The sequence below is a fragment of the Phascolarctos cinereus genome, unplaced genomic scaffold (assembly GCF_003287225.1).
Source record: "Phascolarctos cinereus isolate Bilbo 61053 unplaced genomic scaffold, phaCin_HiC Scaffold_5;HRSCAF=322, whole genome shotgun sequence".
NCBI classification, from domain to species: Eukaryota; Metazoa; Chordata; class Mammalia; order Diprotodontia; family Phascolarctidae; genus Phascolarctos; species Phascolarctos cinereus.
Genome location: NW_027555958.1, coordinates 275,002,305 through 275,023,663, shown reverse-complemented (window position 1 = coordinate 275,023,663; position 21,359 = coordinate 275,002,305). Strand labels below are relative to the sequence as shown.

The window sequence follows — 21,359 nt, the reverse complement described above, 5'->3', positions numbered from 1 at the left end:
CACTACAGGTTTTTGAGCAGGAGACTGACACGGTTAGATCTAAGTTTCAGGAACATCACTTTGGCAGCTGTGTGCGTAGGGCAGGGTAAAGACTTGAGGAAAGGGAGACTGTTAGAAGTCTATCGCCATATTCCATGCCAGAGATGACGATAACCTGAAATAGGGTTGTGGCTATGTAAATGGAGAGAAAGCAAGAGATGTGAGAGATGTTGTGAAGGTATGATCAAGACTTAGCAGTTAATTGAATGGGGAGATGAAGGACAGTGAAGAGTTGAGTATAACTCTACAGTTGCAAATCTGGAGTAGGATGGAGAAGGGTGGTAGCTTTGACAGAAATAGGGAAGTAGGTTTGGAAAGGAAAGGATAATGAGTTTTGTTTATGATGAGTTAAAAATGCCTGTTGGAAGCAGGCTGTGATGAAGACTGAAGTTCGCAGAAAAAGGAAGGCTGGATATGTAGTTTTGGGAGTCACTGGGATAGAGATAAATGAATTCATGGGAAAGAGGAGATCGATCACCAGAAGAGTGTAGAAAGAGAAAAGGGTCCAGGGTAGAGCCTTTGGGGATGGTCACACTTAAGTGCTTTGGAGTGGGGGGGGGGGACACAATGATGATCCAGTTCAGTAAAAGGAGAACTGAGAGAGAGAACAATATCTTAGAAGCCAAGGTCAACAGTGTCAAAAGCTACAGAGAGGTCAAGAAGTATAAGAATTTGGAAAATACCACTGCATTTAGCAGTCAAGAGATGGTTGGTAATTAAAAAACAAAGTCATTTCAATCAAATTGGGGGGGGTTAATACAGATTACAAGGGATTCACAAAGGAATGGAAGGTGTAGAAAGGTAGGCAATGAGTACAGACAACTTTCTGAGGAAACTAGGTGATGTATTAAGAGTATTAGAGTGCTGGGCCTGGAATCTCAAAGACCTGAGTTCAACAACAGCCTCAGACTCTAACTAGCTGTGTGACCTTGACAAAGTCACTTAATTTCTATGTGCCTCAGTTTCCTCATCTGTAAAATGGGGATAACAGCACCTCCCAGGTGAGGTGAGGATTAAATGAGATATTACCAATATTATAATATTTGCAAAGTGGCTAGCACAGTGCCTGTCACATGGATGTTTATTCCCTTCTCCTTTTCCCTTTCTTTCTAGGACTCTGGCTGTGAAAGAGAAGAGAGATATATAGAACAATAGTTTGAGGCAATGCCAGGGTCAAATGAAAGGTTTTTTTAAGGATAGGGATGATCTGGGCATGTTTAGCTAGTATTATTATTATTATTATTACTGTTACAGATGGACGCTGGAGATAAAAGAAAGGGAATGATAGCAGGGGTAAGCTCTTAGCAGACACCACAGGGAAAGGGATAAAGAATTGAAAGGTTAGACTTCCCAAGGAGAAGGGACATCTTTTATCATTCTGAAGCAAAGAGGAGAGGATAAGACATGATAATGAGAGGTTTTGAAATATGGAGTCAGGGAGAAGAGAGAGCTTTCAATGGAAACCTATTTCTCAGGAAAGCAGAAAATAAGATCCTCTGCTGAATGAGAAGGGAGAGGGGTGGTACAGAAGGCCTGTGGAGAGAGGTTTAGAATAATCACCACGGAGAATGTGATAGTCAATCAGGGAAGAATACAAGGATTTCTGTGCAGCAGTAAGGGCTAAGTAGAGATTAGTCAATGTAAATATGTAGTGAATCGACTTGGTCAGGTAACTTTCTCCAGGAGCATTTGACAGCATGAGTCAAAACTGAGAAGGAAAACTGTGGGAGGAACACAAGGTTGGGGTTTGGCAAAGTGAGAGACAGAGATGGAGAAAAGAGGCTGTGAATCTGGTGCTGAAGACTGGTATAAGAGTGTGACAAGGCTTCAGACTGGGTGACAATGAGGGATGAAGGCTGCTGAGTGATGGTAGCAAAGTGACAATATCAAAGAGAGTGTGGGGAACAAAAAATATACCTGCTGCTCCCTCTTGGCCTACTGCTTTGGGAGACTTTCAAAGAAGGAATAACCAGTACTAGAGACAGTAGTCAAGGATATAATGTCTTCCGGGGAGAGCCAAATTTCCAACAGTATAAGAGGAAAAGAATGTGGAAAACAAGCAATCTTGGGAAAAGGGATGTTTGTCAACTATGGAACAAGAAGGGGAGAATGTAGAACAGGGAGAATGTAGACTCTGAAAGGGTAGGATTCAAGTGGATAATTTCTCCTCACTATGGGGAGAAATATGAGGGAAGGCTTTAACCCAGCAGATGCTAACTCTACAACAGGGATGTAGGAAGGAAGGATAGTGGGAAGCTGGCAATTTGCCCACCACAAGATGAACGACCAGTTGATATTTCAAAGTGAACAAAGTAAAGCCAGAACATGAGTTACAAACTGAGAGAGCACTGAAGAGTTGAGGAACAGGTATTAATGAGTGCTAAGAACTAAAAGCCAAGAAACGTTGATAAAATATGGAGAGCCAGTCTTGGAGTCAGGAGGACCTGGGTTCAAGGTTTTTCTAGGGGACACATGGTACCTGTGTGACTATGGCAAGTTACTTAACCCCTCAGTGCCCCAGGCAACACTGGGAGTTCCACATACAGGTGAAATCGCACCAACTGAAACTTAAAACTACTTACTTTAAAAATACTTATATATGTGAGTAAAACCATGTATGGTAACTATACTCACACCAGTGAGTAAGAACTGTGTGGGAAACCCAGAGGTTACTGGTCTATAGCATCTGTTACAGCCTACATATCCTTTTTGACAGCTCTGTTAAGTACCTGCAGGTCCCAGCACTCTACCTTTAGCAGTTAAAGTGTGTCTTTTCATTGCTCGTGTCCTTTTTTTCCTTCCCAGTTTTTAAAGTAGTCATCTTGGAGTAGGCAGTATAGAAAAGGACTTGGTAAATGGTGGTGCAGGCTAATGAGGTGATTTTGGGGGATTTTCTATCCCTCAAGGTTGTTAAAGACAGGTCCGGGAGGTGTTCGGTCACAGCACCTTTCAGTGACAAGCAGTTTAACTGGATGACTTCAAAACCGCCCCTGAAAGAGCAAAAAATCCTCCCGAAGGGCCTGGATGCTGAAAGGGCCTCCCCAGATCGCATGCACAAAACAAACACCAGCAACCACGGGGCCGATCCAAACTGGGGAGCAGGAAGGGGGGAGGCGTGTGTACACACCGGCGTACTGCCCGCGAGGAGTCGGGGAGGTGGAAGTAGATGAGGAGTGGTCTTTCCTCCACCTCCTCCTATGCCCATCCCGACTTTCCTGGCCTGTGGGAGGCCTGGGGCCTAGGCCAAGCACGGCGCCGTGACTCAGCCCCTGCCGTCCGCCAACTGCTAGTCCGGCTTCCCCCTCTCACCTTGGCCATACTCTCGCACTCGGGCAGGCGCTGGTCCACCGTGGCGCTGTAGTCCACCTCCATTTTCACGATGCGCCCATCTGCCCGCTCTGCTCCGCCGTCCGCCATGGTCGCTGCCCGAGCCTGAGAGCCTCTTCGGATGCCGAAACCGCCGCCACCGCCACCGCCACCACTGCCGCCGCTCCACTGGCCCCAAACAGGCTCCGCCGCCTCTCCACAGCCAGTCACGTAAGGTATTCCTACAGGCGCGGACGCGGGCGCCCCGACAGAGGCCCCCCAGAAGGACCCCTCTGCTCAGACAGGCGTTGCGGCAGACACCAGGAAGGGGCGGAGCCAGCTCCCGAGGAGCTGGGGGACCCCGCCCAGGCACGCTGGGCTCTGCTTCTAGTGTGTTTTTTCTCTCCACTGTCCTGTTTTCTTCTCAGCTGCGCCGATCTTAACCTACATTAAGCTGTCAAACTATCTTTAGAGATCATCGTTCTTGTGCCTTGTGCGTGATCAAAGAAGGCCCAAGGGATAACAACAATAATAATATAATGTGTGCAGAGCATTTTAAGGTTTACAAAGCTCTTTACGTACATTGTCAATTTTTTTTTAAAGTTGTGGACAACTAAGAGTTCAGGATTTCGTCAAGAAGATTTGGGTGTCTGTCTTGTTAGGTGCTGCTCTTTCCTGGGCAAGGAACTTGAACTGAGTTTCCCAGTTAAAAGGTTGCAAGCCTCATTTTATGAATGGAGAAACTCAGGAAACCCAGGGGAAAAAGCCCAAGATAAGACACCCAAATCTTCCCAACAAAGTTCTGATCCCTGTCCACGATTTAAATATATGTATATATATTATTTTTAATTTAAACACTCCTGTGCCCCTCACCAAAAAAAGAGAGCATTTCCAAACGGCTTAATACCTCTATCCACAATTAAGGAATGCAACCCCCTCTGAATCTTTGATTTAAAAAAACACCTCAGTTTAGTCATGTAGTAACCATAAAAAAAGACTGCTCATATATTTTTTTCCACCATAAACCCATGTTATTGGCAAGAACAAAAGAATGTGGCGTTTGACTCACTACTGGCTACCGCTCTTCTTGTGGCCTTACTATCCTGGCATCTGTGAGCTACCAAGGTGAGGGGAAGATTTGACGATGATGTTCACTAAGTTTATGCATAATGTGGTATAACACAGCTGACTGCAATGGTTTTAGAGTAAAGGCCTGCTTTTAAATTCTGATCCAATCCCTACCTATCTGTGTGACCTTAAGCAAATTATTTTACTCTCTAGGCCTCAGTTTCCTCATTGATAAAATAAGAGAGTTGGTTCTTAAGGACCTTTCCAGATCTCAAATCCTGTGATTTTGGAGCATTTTTCAATATGCGTTAAGTCAATAGCAGTAATTCATTCTCTCTCTCTCTCTCTCTCTCTCTCTCTCTCTCTCTCTCTCTCCCTCTCTCCCTCTCTCCCCCCCACCCCTTGTAGTGGTAAATTTTGAAAAAATAGCTACTTTTTAAAAAGCTGGATAGAAGTCTAGCAAGCCAAGTCTATACAGTAACAGTTAGCTAACAGGTAGTACTTCCAGATCGATCTGTGTTAACATCAATTGATAATTCTGAATCAAAAGATCCTTTGTCATGATAGTACCACATCATAAAATACGACTATAGAAATTTTCTTAAAACTTAGAAGCTCAGGTTCAAGGACAACGCCTTCTTTATTTGTAAGAAAAGCTAGAGAGTTAAAGAGTGTCAGCTAGATACTGAAAACAGTTTTTCCTTAAGAGAATATGGAGGAATGTTGCTGGTGCAATGTCCCTGAAACAAAGACTCAATAACTATAGTGATGTGTCCTTGAAACAAGGGCTCAATAACCATAGTGACACATGGTATTTTTATAGCATTTTTTTAAACCTAGGCTCTGTCACAAAGGGATGTTATTTGGCAAAAAACTCAAGCCTTTTGATTTGGGCCAAAATTACTGATCCATGGCTCTGTTAATTCCTTTGAATGGCCTGGAGGCAGAAAAAAGCAAAATCTGAATTTATTTATTACTGACATGTTCAGTTTTTAAAATTATACACATGGGTACAAAACCTCCAGGATTCTTTATGTGAAGCAATTCGATTAGATCACATTATTGTCAACAGTTTTATTGTATGTAAATTTTACTGCATGGCCAAAAGCAATTACACTTTGAAAAGAATTCTTTCTGTATTTATCAGACTCTTGATAAATGGGTTCTCCTTAAAGAAACGGCCTTTGGGACATGTTTTATATAGTTTTCTTTCTTTTAAAAAAAATGTATTTTTTATCTTATTTTTACTGATACGTTTTGGTTTTATATCAGCTTCATTTCTGAATATATCTCCACCTCTCCTCCCCCACCACCTTAGCCATTCTTTGTAAGAATGATTAAAGAAAGAGAAGAAAAGTTGTTCAACCAAACCAACTACTTGAATAGGTTTCTTGATAAAGTATAAAACATTTGTGTGGTAATTTCACAATATCAGCCATATAAATATTTTTTAAGAATTATGTTCACAACATGCAATGTTACCATTATAAACACTTGAGGAAAACAATTAGTATTCAGTAAACAACAGATTAGTTGGTGTTTGGTAAAACACTACCAAGAAAAACCTTTGACATGCTAACGGTAGTTAGCACTATATTGATGTGTTTAGGGTTACTTATCTGAAATTTTCCCTTGGATGTAGTAGAAAATGGAATATGTGTAGTGGAAAAGATGATGAAGACATAACAGATATTTCTCTCCCAATGATTTCATATAGCATGTTCTTGGCCCTGATTTTGACAAATGTAAAATCTGAACACTCATAAAAGAATAACTTAACATTTAGATAGCAGTAATTGATGTTTGTGATGATGTATAAGGTGTAAGTGGGCAGAATTCTGGACTTGTGGTTCAGAAGGAATAGAGCAGATCTGTGATTTCATTGATAATAGGCTACTGTAAGGCAAGGGGATTCTAGCAATGTAGGCCAATACCTTCTTTGCAACTTAAAGTCTTAGAGAATTGCCTAGAGTTTTGAGACTTGCCCAAGTGACTTGCCTAAGGCACACAGTCAGTATATGTCAAAGGAAGGACTTGAACTCCGGTCCTTCCTGGCTTCAACAGCTGCTCTCTATACACACCACCATGTTACCTTTCAGGAAGAAAGCTGGGTTCAATCTCATCTCTGAGAGAGTATATTCAGAGGACCCTGAGAGTATAATCATACTAGCTGTATGATTATATGCAAGTCATTTAATGTCTCAGCCTTCATTTCCTTGTTGGTGATCATATTTGTAGTCACAATATTATGAAGTTTAAGTGAAATAATGTATATGAATTGTTTTCCAAACTTTAAGTGGTATGTCAATTATGAAATAATTAATTAAATTCTTTTAAAAGCTGTCAAAAAATTCATTTATACAAAGTATAAAAAGTGTTGCAATATAACATCATCATCATCATCAACAACTAGAGCTTAAAGACGTATGCTATCTTCTAAATGGGACTGCAAAAGAATATACATATTTTCCAGTACTCCATGGAACTTTTATGGAAATTAAGCACATATTTAGTGCACAGAGATATGGTAAATAAATGTAAAAGAAAAAAATAGTAACTATATCCTTTATAGGGCATAATGCAATAAAAATAGCAATCAGTTCACACAACAAACACCACAAACCACAGACCACAAACAAAATTATACAGATCTAAAAAGAGAATAAATATCATCCTCAAAAAAAATCTGAGCATTTACTCTATACTTTATATGGTATGGTGAAAAGCACCTGGGATCTGGAAGTCAGAGGACCTTGGTTAGAATCCTACCTCTGCTAGTCACTACTTATGTGACCTTGTACAAGTCCCTTCAACTCTTAGGGTCTCATTTTCCTCATCTGTAAAGTAAGAGAACTTGATTAGATGACTGATTTTTGAGGACTCTTATAGTCTTAAAACTATAATTTTATGATCAGTGTCTTAGGCCCTACAGTGAATACCAAAGGAATGTAAGTCTGTGCACTCAAAAAGCTTATTATTTTATTGTGGTGTCAAGAGGTTGGTATAAGATACAATTAGAGATCAATACATGACAATATAATATTGCTAAGATTGAATCTAATCAAGTAGCAAAAGATGTGATACAAGCAGTAAATGTTATAAATGATCAGGAAGGGGAAAGTTTGATATTGGCTGTTTAGGAAGCCTTCATGGCTTGAGATGGAGCCATGAAGAACTAGCATTACTTATATTAGTGGAGATCTCTTTCTCTTCAAACCTTTTCCCCCTTCTGTTATTGCTGCTAAACACTAACCCTAGAATACCTATTCCTCCACTGCTATTCAAATGCTGCTGACCAGTGCCAGAAGTCACAGAACGATTCAGCTACCCACTACAAATTTCTGTTATCTAATACAGACTGGCCCTTCATCGCTGCACAGCAATCCTCTCATCCCTGATTAGTCTCATAGTCCCCCATCTTTGTAATGAAGGAAGGCAGGACATTTTTTTTTAGCTTTTCTCCAGGGCCAAGTTTGTGACATTCAGTTTCATTTTATTATTCTTTTCATTTACATATGTAAAGGTAGGGGGAGGCAAATTTAGTAAATCTTTCAAATCATCCCACCCTACCTAAAGTAAGAAATGAACTCCTCCTGCTACCTTATGGTACCTTATATATATGGTACATCTCATAAGGAATACCTTATGAACTTTGGAACTCTCGTGGTTCAGACTTCCTGTCTTTCCATCATTATCCTAGCAGAGTCCTTGAATCAGCTGACAGCCTTGAGTGAGGGACAGACTGATCAAAGATTCAAGGCTCTACAAAGAACCTAGTAGAAAAGCTACATTGTACTTAAAGGAAACATTTTGAGAACTCCAGCAATAGGACTCACAGGAGCTATGAGTCACCCCTTTGCCACATTTATTCTATAAGCAATGAATCCACTTTCCTCTGTATTCTGTATGCACTTGTAGAAGAGTCAGAGACCTTTGGGGAATAGTCAGAGACCTTTTGGGGACTAGACAACCTTAGCAAATATCCCTTTCTAAAAGGTAATTAAGTCTGGCTAACTGATAATCAACTAACAGTCATGACAGGATGCACACTGATGGAGGCTCAAGAGCCTCACTAGAAATGCAACACTTGCCTTCCCAACTGCTTAGGTCTACCCCTAGCCTCTGAGGGGACAAGTAGCAGGCTTGCTCTGGGCATCTAATCCTCAAGTGAGAATGGAAGATTTACATACACTACATACAGTGGTAGTCCTTCTATATACTGTTTCCTAGGTCCTGCTTAGTCATGCTACGTCAATCCATCTTTCCCCAAATTCTTCATATATCATTTTTTTAGAGGCAATTGGGGTTAAGTGACTTGCCCAGGGTCACACAGCTAGTAAGTGTCAAGTGTTTGGTCTGAGGCCGAATTTGAACTCAGGTCGTCCTGATTTCAGGGCTGGTGCTCTATCCACTGCGCCACCTAGCTGCCCCTATATCTGTCATTTCTTAATGTGCAGTAATAGGCCATGACATTACAGTACCACAATGTGCTTAGCCATTCTATGGGTCACATTTGATAGGAGCACCTATGTTGTGCCTAGTTCTTTGCTACCACAAAGTGTAGTGGTGCTGTGAAAATATAGTATGTATGCTAGCTTTCTTTCTCTATCTTCCCTTTAGGAGGCTTCAAACCCTAAAGAAACACATATTTGCTAAGGACAGACCATCCCACAGAAGAGCATCACTTACCTTCTGGTGTTATGTTGAATGGAGGTTGATTTGTTCCCCTTCGAGAAATCCATTGGCTAAGGACCAAAACAAGACACAATTCCCCTTAATAGTTAGCCAGCACCAATAGAAAAATACTATGTGGTAAAAATAGAAATGGAAATAAAGGTTCTCAATAACCTATTTTTTTTAAAGAAGAATCCAACCCAAAAGAGGAATCCAGTGTCTCCTCTCTTCTCTTCTTATCATTGTTTTTGGATTCTCAGTCAATGCACAGATACTGCTGGGGAAAAAACAAACAAACACTACTCACAATTTTAGAGTCCATCAGAAAAATGCTTTATTCATAGCACAGGCTCTCATAAGGAAAGAGATTGGTTGACAAACAGAGAAAAATCCATCACTTAAGTGAGCTCTGATTGCAAGCCATTTTCTATCAGAATATACAATATAGGATGCAGAGAAAAATGAAGGGCAGTTGGTCCAGATCACAAGCCATCTGCAGTTTGACTTGAAAGTGGGACAGGGCATCTGGCTGTGGTCCAAGAAAAGGAACAAAGGCCTGATAATCTGCTAATCTGCCCTTGGCCTTGGATACTTTTGTTTTTTAATACGTTTGTCCTTGTAAGTCCTTTGTTGTTCAGTTGTTTTTCCAGTTATGTTCAACTCTTTGTGACCCCATTTACAATTTTCTTGACAAAGATATTGGAGTGGTTTGACATTTCCTTCCCCAGCTCATTTTACATTTGAGGAAACTGAGGCAAACAGGGTTAAGTCACTTGTCCAGGGTCACACAGTAAGTGTCTGAGGACAGATCTGAACTCAGGAAGAGGAGTCAGGTTCCAGGCCTGGTGCTCTATCCAGTGTGCCACCTAGCTGCCCCTGATTCATTTTACACAGAAAGTAAGGTTAATTTAAAATTGGAATCATTCATGTCAAGAGAGGAAAAATATAGTCTCCCTCTTTGAATCCACAGGTGTGTGCCTACAAAAACAATTTCCTGACCAAAGGGTATGGACATTTCTGTCACTATTTTAAAGCGTTACTTATAACTGTTTTTGAGAATGGTTGGACCTATTTCTAACTCCATCAACAGTGTATTAGGGTACTTGTCCTCCTGCAGCTCCTTAGGAAGACCTAAGTTCAAATCGGGCCTTAGACACTTACTAGTTATTTGATCTTGGACAAATCACTTCAAACTCTGCCTCAATTTCCCCAATTATAAAATGGGAATAATAAAAGCACCTACCTTTCAGGGTTGTTATGAGGATCAAGTGGGATGTGTGGAATTTGTGAAAAATTTGTGAATATTTGTGAAAAATAAGTAGCATGGTGCTTGGCATATATATATATATATATATATATATATATATAGGCACTATATAAATGCTTATTACCTTCCCAATACTGACTATTTCCATATTTTGTCATTTTTGCTGATTTGAAGGGTGTGAGATAAAACCTGAATTGATTTGAAATTTCTCGTACTGGTGGTTTTGAGCAATCTTTCATATAGTAGTTTACACCTTGTAATTCTTTTGATAATTGTATGTTCATATCTTTGGACTACTTACTACTGGGGAATGGCTCTCAGTTTTACCTAATTGGATTAATTCCTTATATATTTTAGGTATCAGACCCTTACCAGAGATATTTGATGAAAAAAATTTTCCCCACAATTGATAGTTTACTTTCTTATCTTAGCAGCACTGATTTTGTTTGTGCAAAAGATTTTTAATTTCATGTAACTGAAAAGGTCTATTTTATCATAAGAAATACAGGAAATGGGGGTACAGAAGTCTATCCTGCTCTACAGGAAAATAGAAGGGGAAGGGGATAAGAGAAGGGAGGGGGAGAGATAGAAGAGAAGGCAGACCAGGGGAAGGGGTATTCAGAATGCATGCCATCTTGGGGTGGGGGGAGGGGTGAGAAATTTGGAACTCAAAAACTTGTGGAAGTGAATATTGAAAACTAAAAATAAATATATATTAGAAAGTAAAAAAAGGTCTATTTTATCTCTCAGTCATAGTTAATCTTATTCTTTAAGCTTCTGAACTAAGGAGCAAAGTAATTTCATAATCCATTTTATGTGTGGGAAAATCGAGGCAGACAGTAAGTTTATCAGCTTTGGCTATGGTTATAGACACATTAAGACTGGAATAGACCGCACAGATCCTGATGTCTAATCTTTTGGTGTTCTGAAAGATTCCAATGATGCTTCTAAAAAGAAATCTAGGTGCCAGAAATGAAGGCATTATATTTGTTTTCAAGAGGGAGGGAGGGAAGAAGGGAGGGACTGGGGGAGGAAGGAAAGAAGGAAGAAAGGAAGGAGGAAAAGAAAGAAAACAGCTTAGATTCTTTCCATATCATAGCTTTTCGATGTTATTTTTCAGCACTACACTGTCAAATTTAGATTTTCTATCTCAAGCAATTTGACTTAGCTTTAATTTAGTTACTATGAATATTTCTTATCCAAATCTGGGGGACATTTACCTGAAAATTAAAGTTTTCACTAAAATGAAAAATATAAAGAACCATGGATATTTTGCTGGATAACAGGTGCTATATTCTTCTAGCAGGCTCTGGATCACATAAGCATAACAATAAATTCTTGCTAATCTTATGTAGAATCTATATCATAAGTCCATTATTATTACATAGGAGAATTAATATGCCAATATTCAGATGACTTCTGAGGTCTCATTGATTTGGATGTGCTCACCAATGAGACAGATCATAAACCACCCATGCCTGAGCATCCTTGGTACTCTTGTCCACTGCCTCCCATAAGTTTAACATGGTGGCGTGGGGGCGGTAGTGGTGGTGGTAGTGTAAGGGTAGTCAACGCAACATGCTGAGGGCTTTCTTTGCTTTCTCCTGATACCCTGAGGAAGTGGAACATTTCATCCCTCCAGCTGTTAACTTTTGCTCTGAACACATGAGCAGCAAACCTTCCTTTTTGATCAGGCCTAAAGTTTGTTAAAGATTTTTAAAAATGCAGCAAGCACTAGCATAGCATAAAAACTGCAATTAAATTAATTAATAATCACTGTACTAAATAAGAGGTTAAAAGAATCCATTAGAAAGAATATAAGGTGGGGCAGCTAGGTGGCAAAGTGGATAGAGCACCTGGCCCTAGAGTCAGGAGGAGCTGAGTTCAAATGTGACCTGATACTTGACACTTACTAGTCGTGTGACCCTGGGCAAGTCACTTAACCCTAACTGCCTTGCCAAAAAAAAAATATGTGTGTGTACATGTGTGTGTGTGTATATATATACATACACACACATACATACACACATACACATATGGTTAAAACAACTCTCAGCTCTTCTTGCAGGATCAGCATAGCCAGAAGAGAATTCCCTAGAGAGAAGCAAAAAGAAAGGTGAAGCTTCTGTATTAATTCTCCCTCTGGGCTGCGCTTTGTATACCTCAGGCAGCAAAAAGCAAAATAGCCTCTTTACCCTGCTTAAAAAAGTAGCCCAGCTTATATGTTAAAAAAAAAAGTGTTTCACCTTTCACAATACATTTCACTGATGGCATCCTCTACTCCCATTCTTCTTTGAAGTTTTTAATTTGTAATATGTTGCAGTCTGGTTACATCCACCATGTGTTTCTCTATTTTTTTCTATGTGGTACATAGCCATTCCAGCTACCTGATTTCTATGATTTGAACCACCAATAGAACATTAGTATTTTTTAAAAAATGGACCTTTGTTTCTGGGAGATTTTCGGTCTGCTTCTAAGAACCACCCTAGCTCAGGATGAAGAGGCTCAAAGAACAGGATGGCCTCCTGGTTGATGAAGTCTTTGGCCATGAGAACCCACGAAACAAAAGAAAAATATAAAGTGATCCTCATTCCCTGGTGCAGCCTTCTTTTATTTTTGCATAAATCATGACACTGATAGAAAAAGGCACAGAAAATGCTAAGAAATAACCTATTGGCTTTTTATAGTTAATCATCCATTAATCATGATTAAACATACCATGAAGAAGCCATCTATATTATGTCCTATACAGTTTGGATGTTTGCAGTATTTCAAGTGACTTAATACCTTTCTAATTAAAATTCATATTTCATTCTACACAGGGGATGTCAGTGGAAAACTCAGTCAGCCCATCCAGTAACTGTTCAGAAAAAACAAGCTTTCAAATACCAGACAAATGAAAAACAGATTTCAGCAGCTACATGCTGCTTCCTGAGTAACTGAAGAATGTGCCTCTTGTGGTTAAAATAAGGGATCTATTTAATATGGATGAAATACCAACACTCCAGGCATTTTCATTGACATTTCACTGTGACTTTTTGAACTTAGAATGCTGACATGAAAACCTATTTTGGTTGTTCTGCAAAGCCTATAGTCTGATTACCAAAGTGTGGAAGAATAGGTATGAGTCTCTCCCTCCCTCCTAGCTGTTGTGTCTCAGGATTTGCAATACAATTTGTCATTTTAAAATTTTATTTATATATCACTTTATTTCCCAATGTGTCTCTCCCTCTCGCCACCTGGAGAGCCATCCCTAATAATAAACAATTAAAATGAGGGGAGAAAATAACATTTCTTGCAAGTTAACCATCAATCAAATCTGACAGCATAGGCAGTATTCCACATTCATAATTCACCCCTTCTGCCAAGGAAGCTACATCCTCATCTTTCTTCTTTGGGGCCAAATGCAGCCTGTTACCATGACAGTTTTGATTTCTGTTGCTCTTCTTCCCGTTTACATAGTTGTAATCATTGCTTACATTGTTTTCCTGGTTGTTTGCTTCACTTTACATCTGTTTATGTCTTCTCAGCCTTCACTTTATTTTTCATATTCATCGTTCCTCTGTGCGAATAATATGCCATTGCATTCAGGTACCACAATCTGTTCCCAATGAGATTTTACTTTCTTTCCAGTTGTTACTAAGAAGAGGCAGCTAGGTGGCGCAGCAGAGCTTGGAGTCAGGAAGGCATCCATTCAAATCCTACCTCTGGCATTAATGGTTGTGTGACTGTAGCCAAGTCATCTAATCTTTCAACCTCAGTTTCCTCATTTGTAAATGGATGCAATGACCTACCTACCTTCCAGTTCTAAATCTACGATAAATGAAAAAGTGCTTGCAACACAATTTAATTCATGATCATTTCCCAAGTTACTCATTCCACTTTTTTCTCCTTGCAAATAATTTTCTTTACTATGGTGAGAATCACCTTGCTAAAGCAGGGATCAATCATACTATTTCCAGTGCAGGAACCTTCCATATCTTCTCAATTGTCTCAAGGAAGAAGCGGTAGGTAAAGTATTTTTTCAAACTTTAAAGTGTTATATAAATGCCAGTACAAATGAAGCCCAAGCTCTTTAGCCTGGCATTCAAAGCATTCCATTAATTTGGACCCAATTTACATCTCTAGCCTTCTCTCTCCAGGACCTACTCCATGCTAGTCTCTTTCCTTCCCTTAATTTGTCACCACTCTATGGAATGGATTAGTTTAGCAAACCACATTTCTGGTTGGAGCAGTGAAAATGTTAGTTCTGGGAATTGGGAAGAGATGAGAATTTCACCTAAGGATATTATATGCTCCAGAAGCTTTCCCAAAGTAGATCTACAAAAAATCAGAGTTTTCGGAAACATCCACCTTGGGGCCCAGCAATGTGATCCGATGGGTGAAGAGCCAGGGAAGACTCAAGAAGAATAAGAGTGCTCCCCCCATACACCCTCCCCCCCTCCCAGCTGAGCTCTTCAGCTCCGGGGCAGCTCTGCTTCAGGTAGCTGGCAGCAGCCTCCGAGTGACAAGCTGTTTGGTTTTAATCCTCCACATTCCTTGCTGTACTATAACCCCTTTGGCCGGATGGGGCTATCCTCCCCGCTGCTGCTGATGTCAGACCTACGCTCCCTTTCCCACTTAGCCCGGGCAGGAGCGTACTGCAGGCTGCAGCCGGGACTCTCCAGCCCAAGTCCAGGTGGATACAAACTCCCAGGCACGCACCGAGCCCCGGGGAGGGAGAAGGGGGGAGGAGGAGGCGTGGAAAAAAAAAAAGGCAGCTCCTTCCCGCCCTCCCCTTCTCCAGAAACAGCGGTTGGGGGAACCTAGGAGCAAAGCAATGCTAAGCGGGGATTGTTCCTCCTTTCAACCCCGGCGTTAGCTAAACCGGGAGTTGCCTGGGGTGGGGGGGACGGGGACTGGAAATCTTGTTTACCGCCCGAGGAGAAAAATATATCAAGCCTTTGTCTGGTGAAGTCAGCATCTCTCTCCTTTCTCTTCAGCTGCAATGGGCTCCTGGTGACATTAACATTTGGAAAGACTGGGGAAAAGGGGTGGGGGGCGGGAGGAGGTGAATTGGTGGATTTTGTTTTTGGAAGGGGAGGGGGGGAGCTTTGTGCATTAATTTAAATTAGAAAATTTTGTATTTCCTTCCCCCTCCTCCCCGGGTGTCGGGCAGGTCTTGATCTCAATCGCCCCCTTTTACAGCCCTGGCTGCTAATCCCGAGCTATTTCGAGCGGGTCTCCCCTCCCTTTGCGATTTTGGCCACATCGCGTTGTGAGAGTGTGGGGGGGAACCTCTTAGAGGGGAAAAAAGGGAGGGGGAAACCCACGAACCCAAACCTTGACTTGCTCTCCGCGTGAGGAGGAAGGAAGCAGAAGCAGCAGCAATAGCAGCAGCAGCAGCTCCGAACGGTCGGGGGGGGGGGTGTTGTTTTCTGCTCCGGGCAGCGCTTGGGTGTCTGTATGCTAGCACTCGGTCTCGCCCGTGTTTGAGAAAGCTGGTTTGCCTGGGGGGCTGCCCCCCCCAGTGCCTGCTTCGGGGGGCCTGCCTCGCCTCGGAGAGGGTGCAGATAGAACTCGAACTCGCCCGCCCGGCGAGGTTCTTCTGAGGTTCGCTGCTCTGCACCAACCCCCGGGACAGCAAGAATATGCTCTTGAAGGAGTACCGGATATGCATGCCTCTGACCGTGGACGAGGTAAGTGCAGCTGCCTGGGGAAAGGGGGGATGGGGGTACGCCAGGGTCCCGATTTTCATCTACACACACCCCTTTCTCCTCCTGTCCTAAAACCCTGCAGCTCGCTCAATCTTTCATATGTAGCGTGTTCCACATAGTCCTCCTTGGTCTCTCTCAGGAAGGCCGTGACCATTGCAAAAAATGAAGGATAGGAAAAAAAAAAGCCAGTAAGGAAATCCTGTTTAAACACCACCCCAGAAAGGAGGGGGGGCAAGTTTGGAGTGGAAGAGAAAGGAATTCTGCTGTTTTCACTTGTCACCGTAAGGGTGTGTCGGGAGGAAAGGTCTGAGGCTCTTCCTTGCTCAAAAAAGGTCTTACGTAGGTGATGACTTGGGTGGAGGGGAAGGGGGGCAGGAATACACTTGGACTTACTGTGTATTGAAAAGGCTCCCCCTACCCTCGAGCTTCAGAGTGTAGACGAGCACCCCTTCTATCTTTAATTAAAAACCAAAACAAAAAAAAAAGAAAACGAAAACCAACCCCTCCCATATCCATCCCAAAACAAAAACAAGATTCTACCACTACTCAAATTCGCAGCTCCAGGCTCCTAGAAATCTGAACGGTAAGGGCGCACAAGTCAGCCTCCTGTCTTCTTTCCCTCTTTAAAATGTGAGCAGTCTCACACCCTCCAGGTGCTCCCGGACGTGCCCCAGTGGGGGAGCCCTTTCTCTTCTCTGTCTTTATCCTGGTGGTTAGGAGAGGCTGGCATTCCTTACACTCATTCAGCAAAGGAGCAGGAAAATCTTTGGAAGAACATTTCTTACTTTCACTCCCTTTCCCCCAATCCCCTTTTGCTCCTCTTTCTTCCCTTCCAGAAGATCTTGGAAAAAATTGGGGAACACAGACAGCTGTGTGTAGCCTCCAGTCACTAAGCCTGGAAATAGTGTTGCAAGGGAAACTTTCCCTCCCTTATTGCTTCTGACATGGGGATTTTGATTCTGTAGGAATTCCAGGTGGTTTCAGGGGGTCCAGCTGGGCCACAGGATGGCGCCCCCAGTACACAGCTTTTTTTTTTTTCCTGCCTGCAATATCTTTTTGTACCTTCCTCTCCTGGGTCCTGCGGCAGTCTTGTGGTACTGGAGGTGCTGGCTGACATTCTTCTTCCAAGTTCTCGCTCCAGCCCCTTCCTTACACCCTTTTAAAAATAGCAACCAAAAACCAACCAAGCCTCTCTTTATTCATCCATGCAGACCCTTGTCTTCCTTTCTTTCCTTACTCTTTTCTGTCTTTTGATCATTTCATAACTGATTAGCATCTGGAGACGGGAATCAGGGAAACTTAAATAAGACCGCTTTTATAAGTTGTTAGGAGCTTTAGAAAGTTTGGGAGACGCGCAAGTTTAAACTAGCGATCTGAATGGTTTTTCTAATGTGAATGGATTCCATGCATTCATTCATTCAAGTCAACAAATATTGATTGTATTTAAATGTGTATCTACTGGTACAAATCACCTTGTAGGGCCCTGGATGTGAAAGAGAGGCTGGTGTGGTTTATTGAAAGGCTGTTGACTACCAGTTAGGAATCCAGGCCCTTTTTCTATCTCTGTCACTAATTAGTCATGTCACTGTTGGCAAACCACTATATCTTTCTGGGTCTCAGTTTCCTTATCTGTCAAGCAAGGGAAGTGGGATTTAGGATGGTATCCAAGGGCCCTTTCAGGTCCGATATTTCTTGTCAGGATGTCCATTTATATCATCATATTCATGCTACAGTCATAGTTAACCTCAGAGGGTGGGTTGACTTTGGCTGGGGTCCTCAAGGAAGTGTTATGGGAAGAAGTAGCATATAGTCTTTGAAGAATAGCTGAGGTTTTTGATGGGTAGAGGGGGCATTCCTGAAAGAGGGAAATTCATAAGAAAAGCTTTGAAAGCAGGAAAGTACAAAGGTTGTTTAGGAACAGTGATTAGTAAAGACTTGTTTGAATTAATGAATGGAGCCTGGAGTTTGGATAGGGGAGGAATGGGAGAAGAAAGGATGAATTTTCTTTCCCTCTCTCTACACTATCCCACCATAACTGAGTTGATTGAAGTTATACCATTTCTAGAAAGCTAGTTAATTATCTGATTTGTGGCAAACCTGTGTAATCAAGGGGAAAGGTTTGAGATGTTTAATACTGTATGGAATAGTATGGAAAGTGCAGAAAATTACTATAGAGGTGTGTGTGTATGTGTGTGTGTGTGTGTGTGTGAAAAAACAATTATATATGGTCCGGACAAAATTTAAAAAAAATTTAGAGATGACTCCAAGAGCGCTTAGTAAAATTTCTTTCGCTTTTTCTATCATGTAATAGATGCCCAGGGCCATTTTGGGAATTTAAGCAGTTATTTTATATAGGTGGAGGCCTTTTACATGCTAATTAGCAAGCTGAAAAGAACCCCTCCTTTAATGATGTATAATTAATTTGGCCTAAATAAAATATGATTCATTATTTGTAAGAGGTCAGATTTTAAAGTAGCTTGCTTTTTTGTCTTTCAGAGTTTTAAGGGTAATTTAAAATTTCAGATGGGAGTCCAGAGAATATATAGTTCAGTCCTGCATTTTACTTAGGAGAGGTGGTACTTAGACAGGGATGAAACTTATGGAAAGCTGCCTATTGCAGGACCTGGACTAGAGCTTAGGTCTTTGACAACTAGTGCCAATTGTTTGTCCATTCCATCCCTAAGGTACTGGAGAAGTTAGGTAGGTAGCGAAGTAGATAGAGTGCTGGACCTGGATTCAGGAAGTCTTGAGTTCAAATCCAGCCTCAGACACTAAACTAGCTGTATGATCCTGGGCAAGTCACTTAATCTGCCTGCCTCAGTTACCCCATCTGTAATAAGGGCATGATAATACCATTTATCTCTTAGGGGTGTTGTGAGGATCTGATATTAATTTGTAAAGCCCTTTGCAAATCTTAAAGTGCAGTATAAATGCTAGCTATATTTAGAAATGTGGTATGTGCTTTCCTAAAGGGAAGATATTTACACAGGTGTGTTGTAGACCCCTTTGGAATGCAAACTGATTTCTACTTCAGCTCTTGATTTAACTTGTTCTGAATGTATTTGCCTTAAAATGTGATGCTGAAATTCAAACTCCTATTTAACCAGCAGTTGGGAATGGTGCCTGTATTTTCAGAACCAAACAGACTATTTTTTGGTGAGCTGTTGATGTTGCATGTAATAGAGGTGAGATTCTTAAGGAAGAAGAAAAATTCAGAGGTCCTGACCTCTGCCAGATCAGTGGATCTTTGGATTCTTAACAGAATTAATTTTGATGCCTGCTGTTTCTCCAGCCACATTTTTTTCATAGTAAGTGCTTGATACTTCCAGGAAAGAAGCCTGGGTAGCTAGAGAAAAGGAAGCAGATTTCCCTACAACCTAGACTCCCTAGCTTGTAGTTTTATTTCTTTATATTCAAAAATAAAGAGAATGTAAGGACAAGTTGATGAATTATAAGAAGTCACATCTTAATTAATTAGCTTGAATAAGGAGCCATCTTAATGAAACACTCTCCTGGTTATTAAGTCATGTTAGCATCTTCACCTCTTAAGTAACAACGCAGACACTTATGTTCTTAGTATAGGATTGTCTTCAATGAGCTGGTATTTGTCAGAAAGGGAGAATTCTCTATGACTTGATTTGATGATTGAGATTATAACATTTTAGAGGTGGGAGAGGCTTTAGAGATCATCTAGGCCCAATTTCCAGATGAAAACTGACCCAAAGAATATGTGATTTGCCTAAAGTCATACAGCTAATTAATGGTAAAGTAGGTAATGCATTCCAGGTCTTCTTCCTAAGTTTTTGTTTTATACCTGATTGGCTACATCTATCTCCCTGAAAAAGTCAAGAATATTTTAATACCGCCAGATAAAAAAAATCCTTTTTCTTTTTTGCCTTCTTATCTTTTAAACTTTATTTTTCTTTTTAACTCTTTGTAAACTTTAATTCATGCACTCAGGAGCCTTTAGGGAAATGATGTACTAAGAGAAAAGATGGAAACTTCAATTCACGTGGGCTAGCTTGGGCCCTCAGAGAGACTTGGCTTGCTGAGAATTCTGACAACAGATTTGATGTCAGGGGTGGTACTATTCTCTGCATGGGGTGGGATCACTCAAATGTCATAATGTAATAACAGCATTTATATAGTGCTTTCAGGTTTGCAAAGCACGTTATAAATATTGCCTCATTTGAGCCTTACAATTTAAATTACCCTTAAAACTCTGAATCCTCTGGGAAGGAGATGCTATTGTTACTTCCATTTTATAAATGGGCAACTGTCGACATGCCAAGGGTCACACAGTTGTTTAAGTCTCTGAGGTCACATTTGAACACACATCTTCTTGACTGCATGTCCACTTCTCTGTTCACTTGGGCCACCTAACTGGAGAAAGCTAGTGTCAGGGTATCGCTCTTTCAGAAGCAACTTCCCAAGCTTGAATTTTATCTCATGGGTTGGGCTGTCTCATAGTCAGTTGCTATTTCAGGCTCTTGTGGTACCCCTGTGGGCCTATACTTCTAAAACTGAGAGTTTTAAAGTAGAGTTCATGAGTCTCCACTGGCATGTTTCCCATTAACAATCAGCTAGTAGACACAATTAGCTCTTAGCAAAGGCCTTTACTGAGAAGATACAGTTTAAAAAAAAAACCCAGCAGCTACAAAACATTCTGCCCCAGAAAGCTGGGGTGCACTTATGTTTGCATTAAATCCATCTTTTAATAAAATTTGGGCGTAAGTTGACAAATGAAGGAAAGAGTTATTTTAGTTTAGTGTTGGTATTGTAAAATGTAATGCCACTGAACATAAAGGTTGTTGTTGTGCAGTCATGACCCCACTTGGGGTTTTCCTGGCAAAGATACTGGAGTCATTTGCCATTTCCTTCTCCAGCTCATTTTACAGATGAGGAACTGAGGCAAACAGGGTTAAGTGACTTGCCCAGGGTTACACAGCTCACTTGGTATCTGAGGCCACATTTGAACACAAGAAGATGAGTCTTCCTAATTCCTAGTCCAGTGCTCAATCCATTGTGCTTCCTAGCTGCCTGAATATAAAGGACAGAAGCTTAATTTAATTTGACAAACATTTGTTAAGCATCTATTGTTTGCTAGGCAAATGTTTTACTGGGCAGTTTCTTGCCTTTGGGAAGCTTATATTTTTAATTAGGGGGATATGACCTCTAAAATCCTAGTGTCTACAGGAATCTTTTCCTTATCTCCCTTAATTCTAATGCCTTTCCTCTATAGATTATTTCCAATTTTTCCTTCATATAGCTTTTCTGTACATAGTTGTTTGCATGCCATCTGTCCCATT

General features: G+C 41.1%; 2 protein-coding genes across 4 annotated transcripts in view; one reads left to right on the top strand and one right to left on the bottom strand.

Moving 5' to 3' along the window:
* PSMD12 (proteasome 26S subunit, non-ATPase 12) overlaps positions 1 to 3,631 on the bottom strand; it is a 32,597-nt gene extending 28,966 nt beyond the window's left edge. Inside the window, exon 1 of one of the 3 annotated variants that reach the window (XM_021000902.2) lies at positions 3,349 to 3,631. In XM_021000902.2, the coding sequence (XP_020856561.1) occupies positions 3,349 to 3,456 (108 nt within the window). In that variant the 5' untranslated portion in view covers positions 3,457 to 3,631. Of the gene's footprint in view, positions 1 to 2,789; positions 3,011 to 3,348 lie in introns of those variants that run through there. The other 2 variants (XM_021000901.2, XM_021000905.2) reach the window with 2 other exon arrangements.
* An 11,312-nt stretch (positions 3,632 to 14,943) lies between these two features.
* Positions 14,944 to 21,359, top strand: part of PITPNC1 (phosphatidylinositol transfer protein cytoplasmic 1) — a 360,189-nt gene continuing 353,773 nt past the window's right edge. Inside the window, exon 1 of the mRNA XM_021000755.2 lies at positions 14,944 to 16,032. Within this exon, the coding sequence (XP_020856414.1) occupies positions 15,985 to 16,032 (48 nt within the window). The 5' untranslated portion in view covers positions 14,944 to 15,984. The remainder of the gene's footprint in view (positions 16,033 to 21,359) is intronic.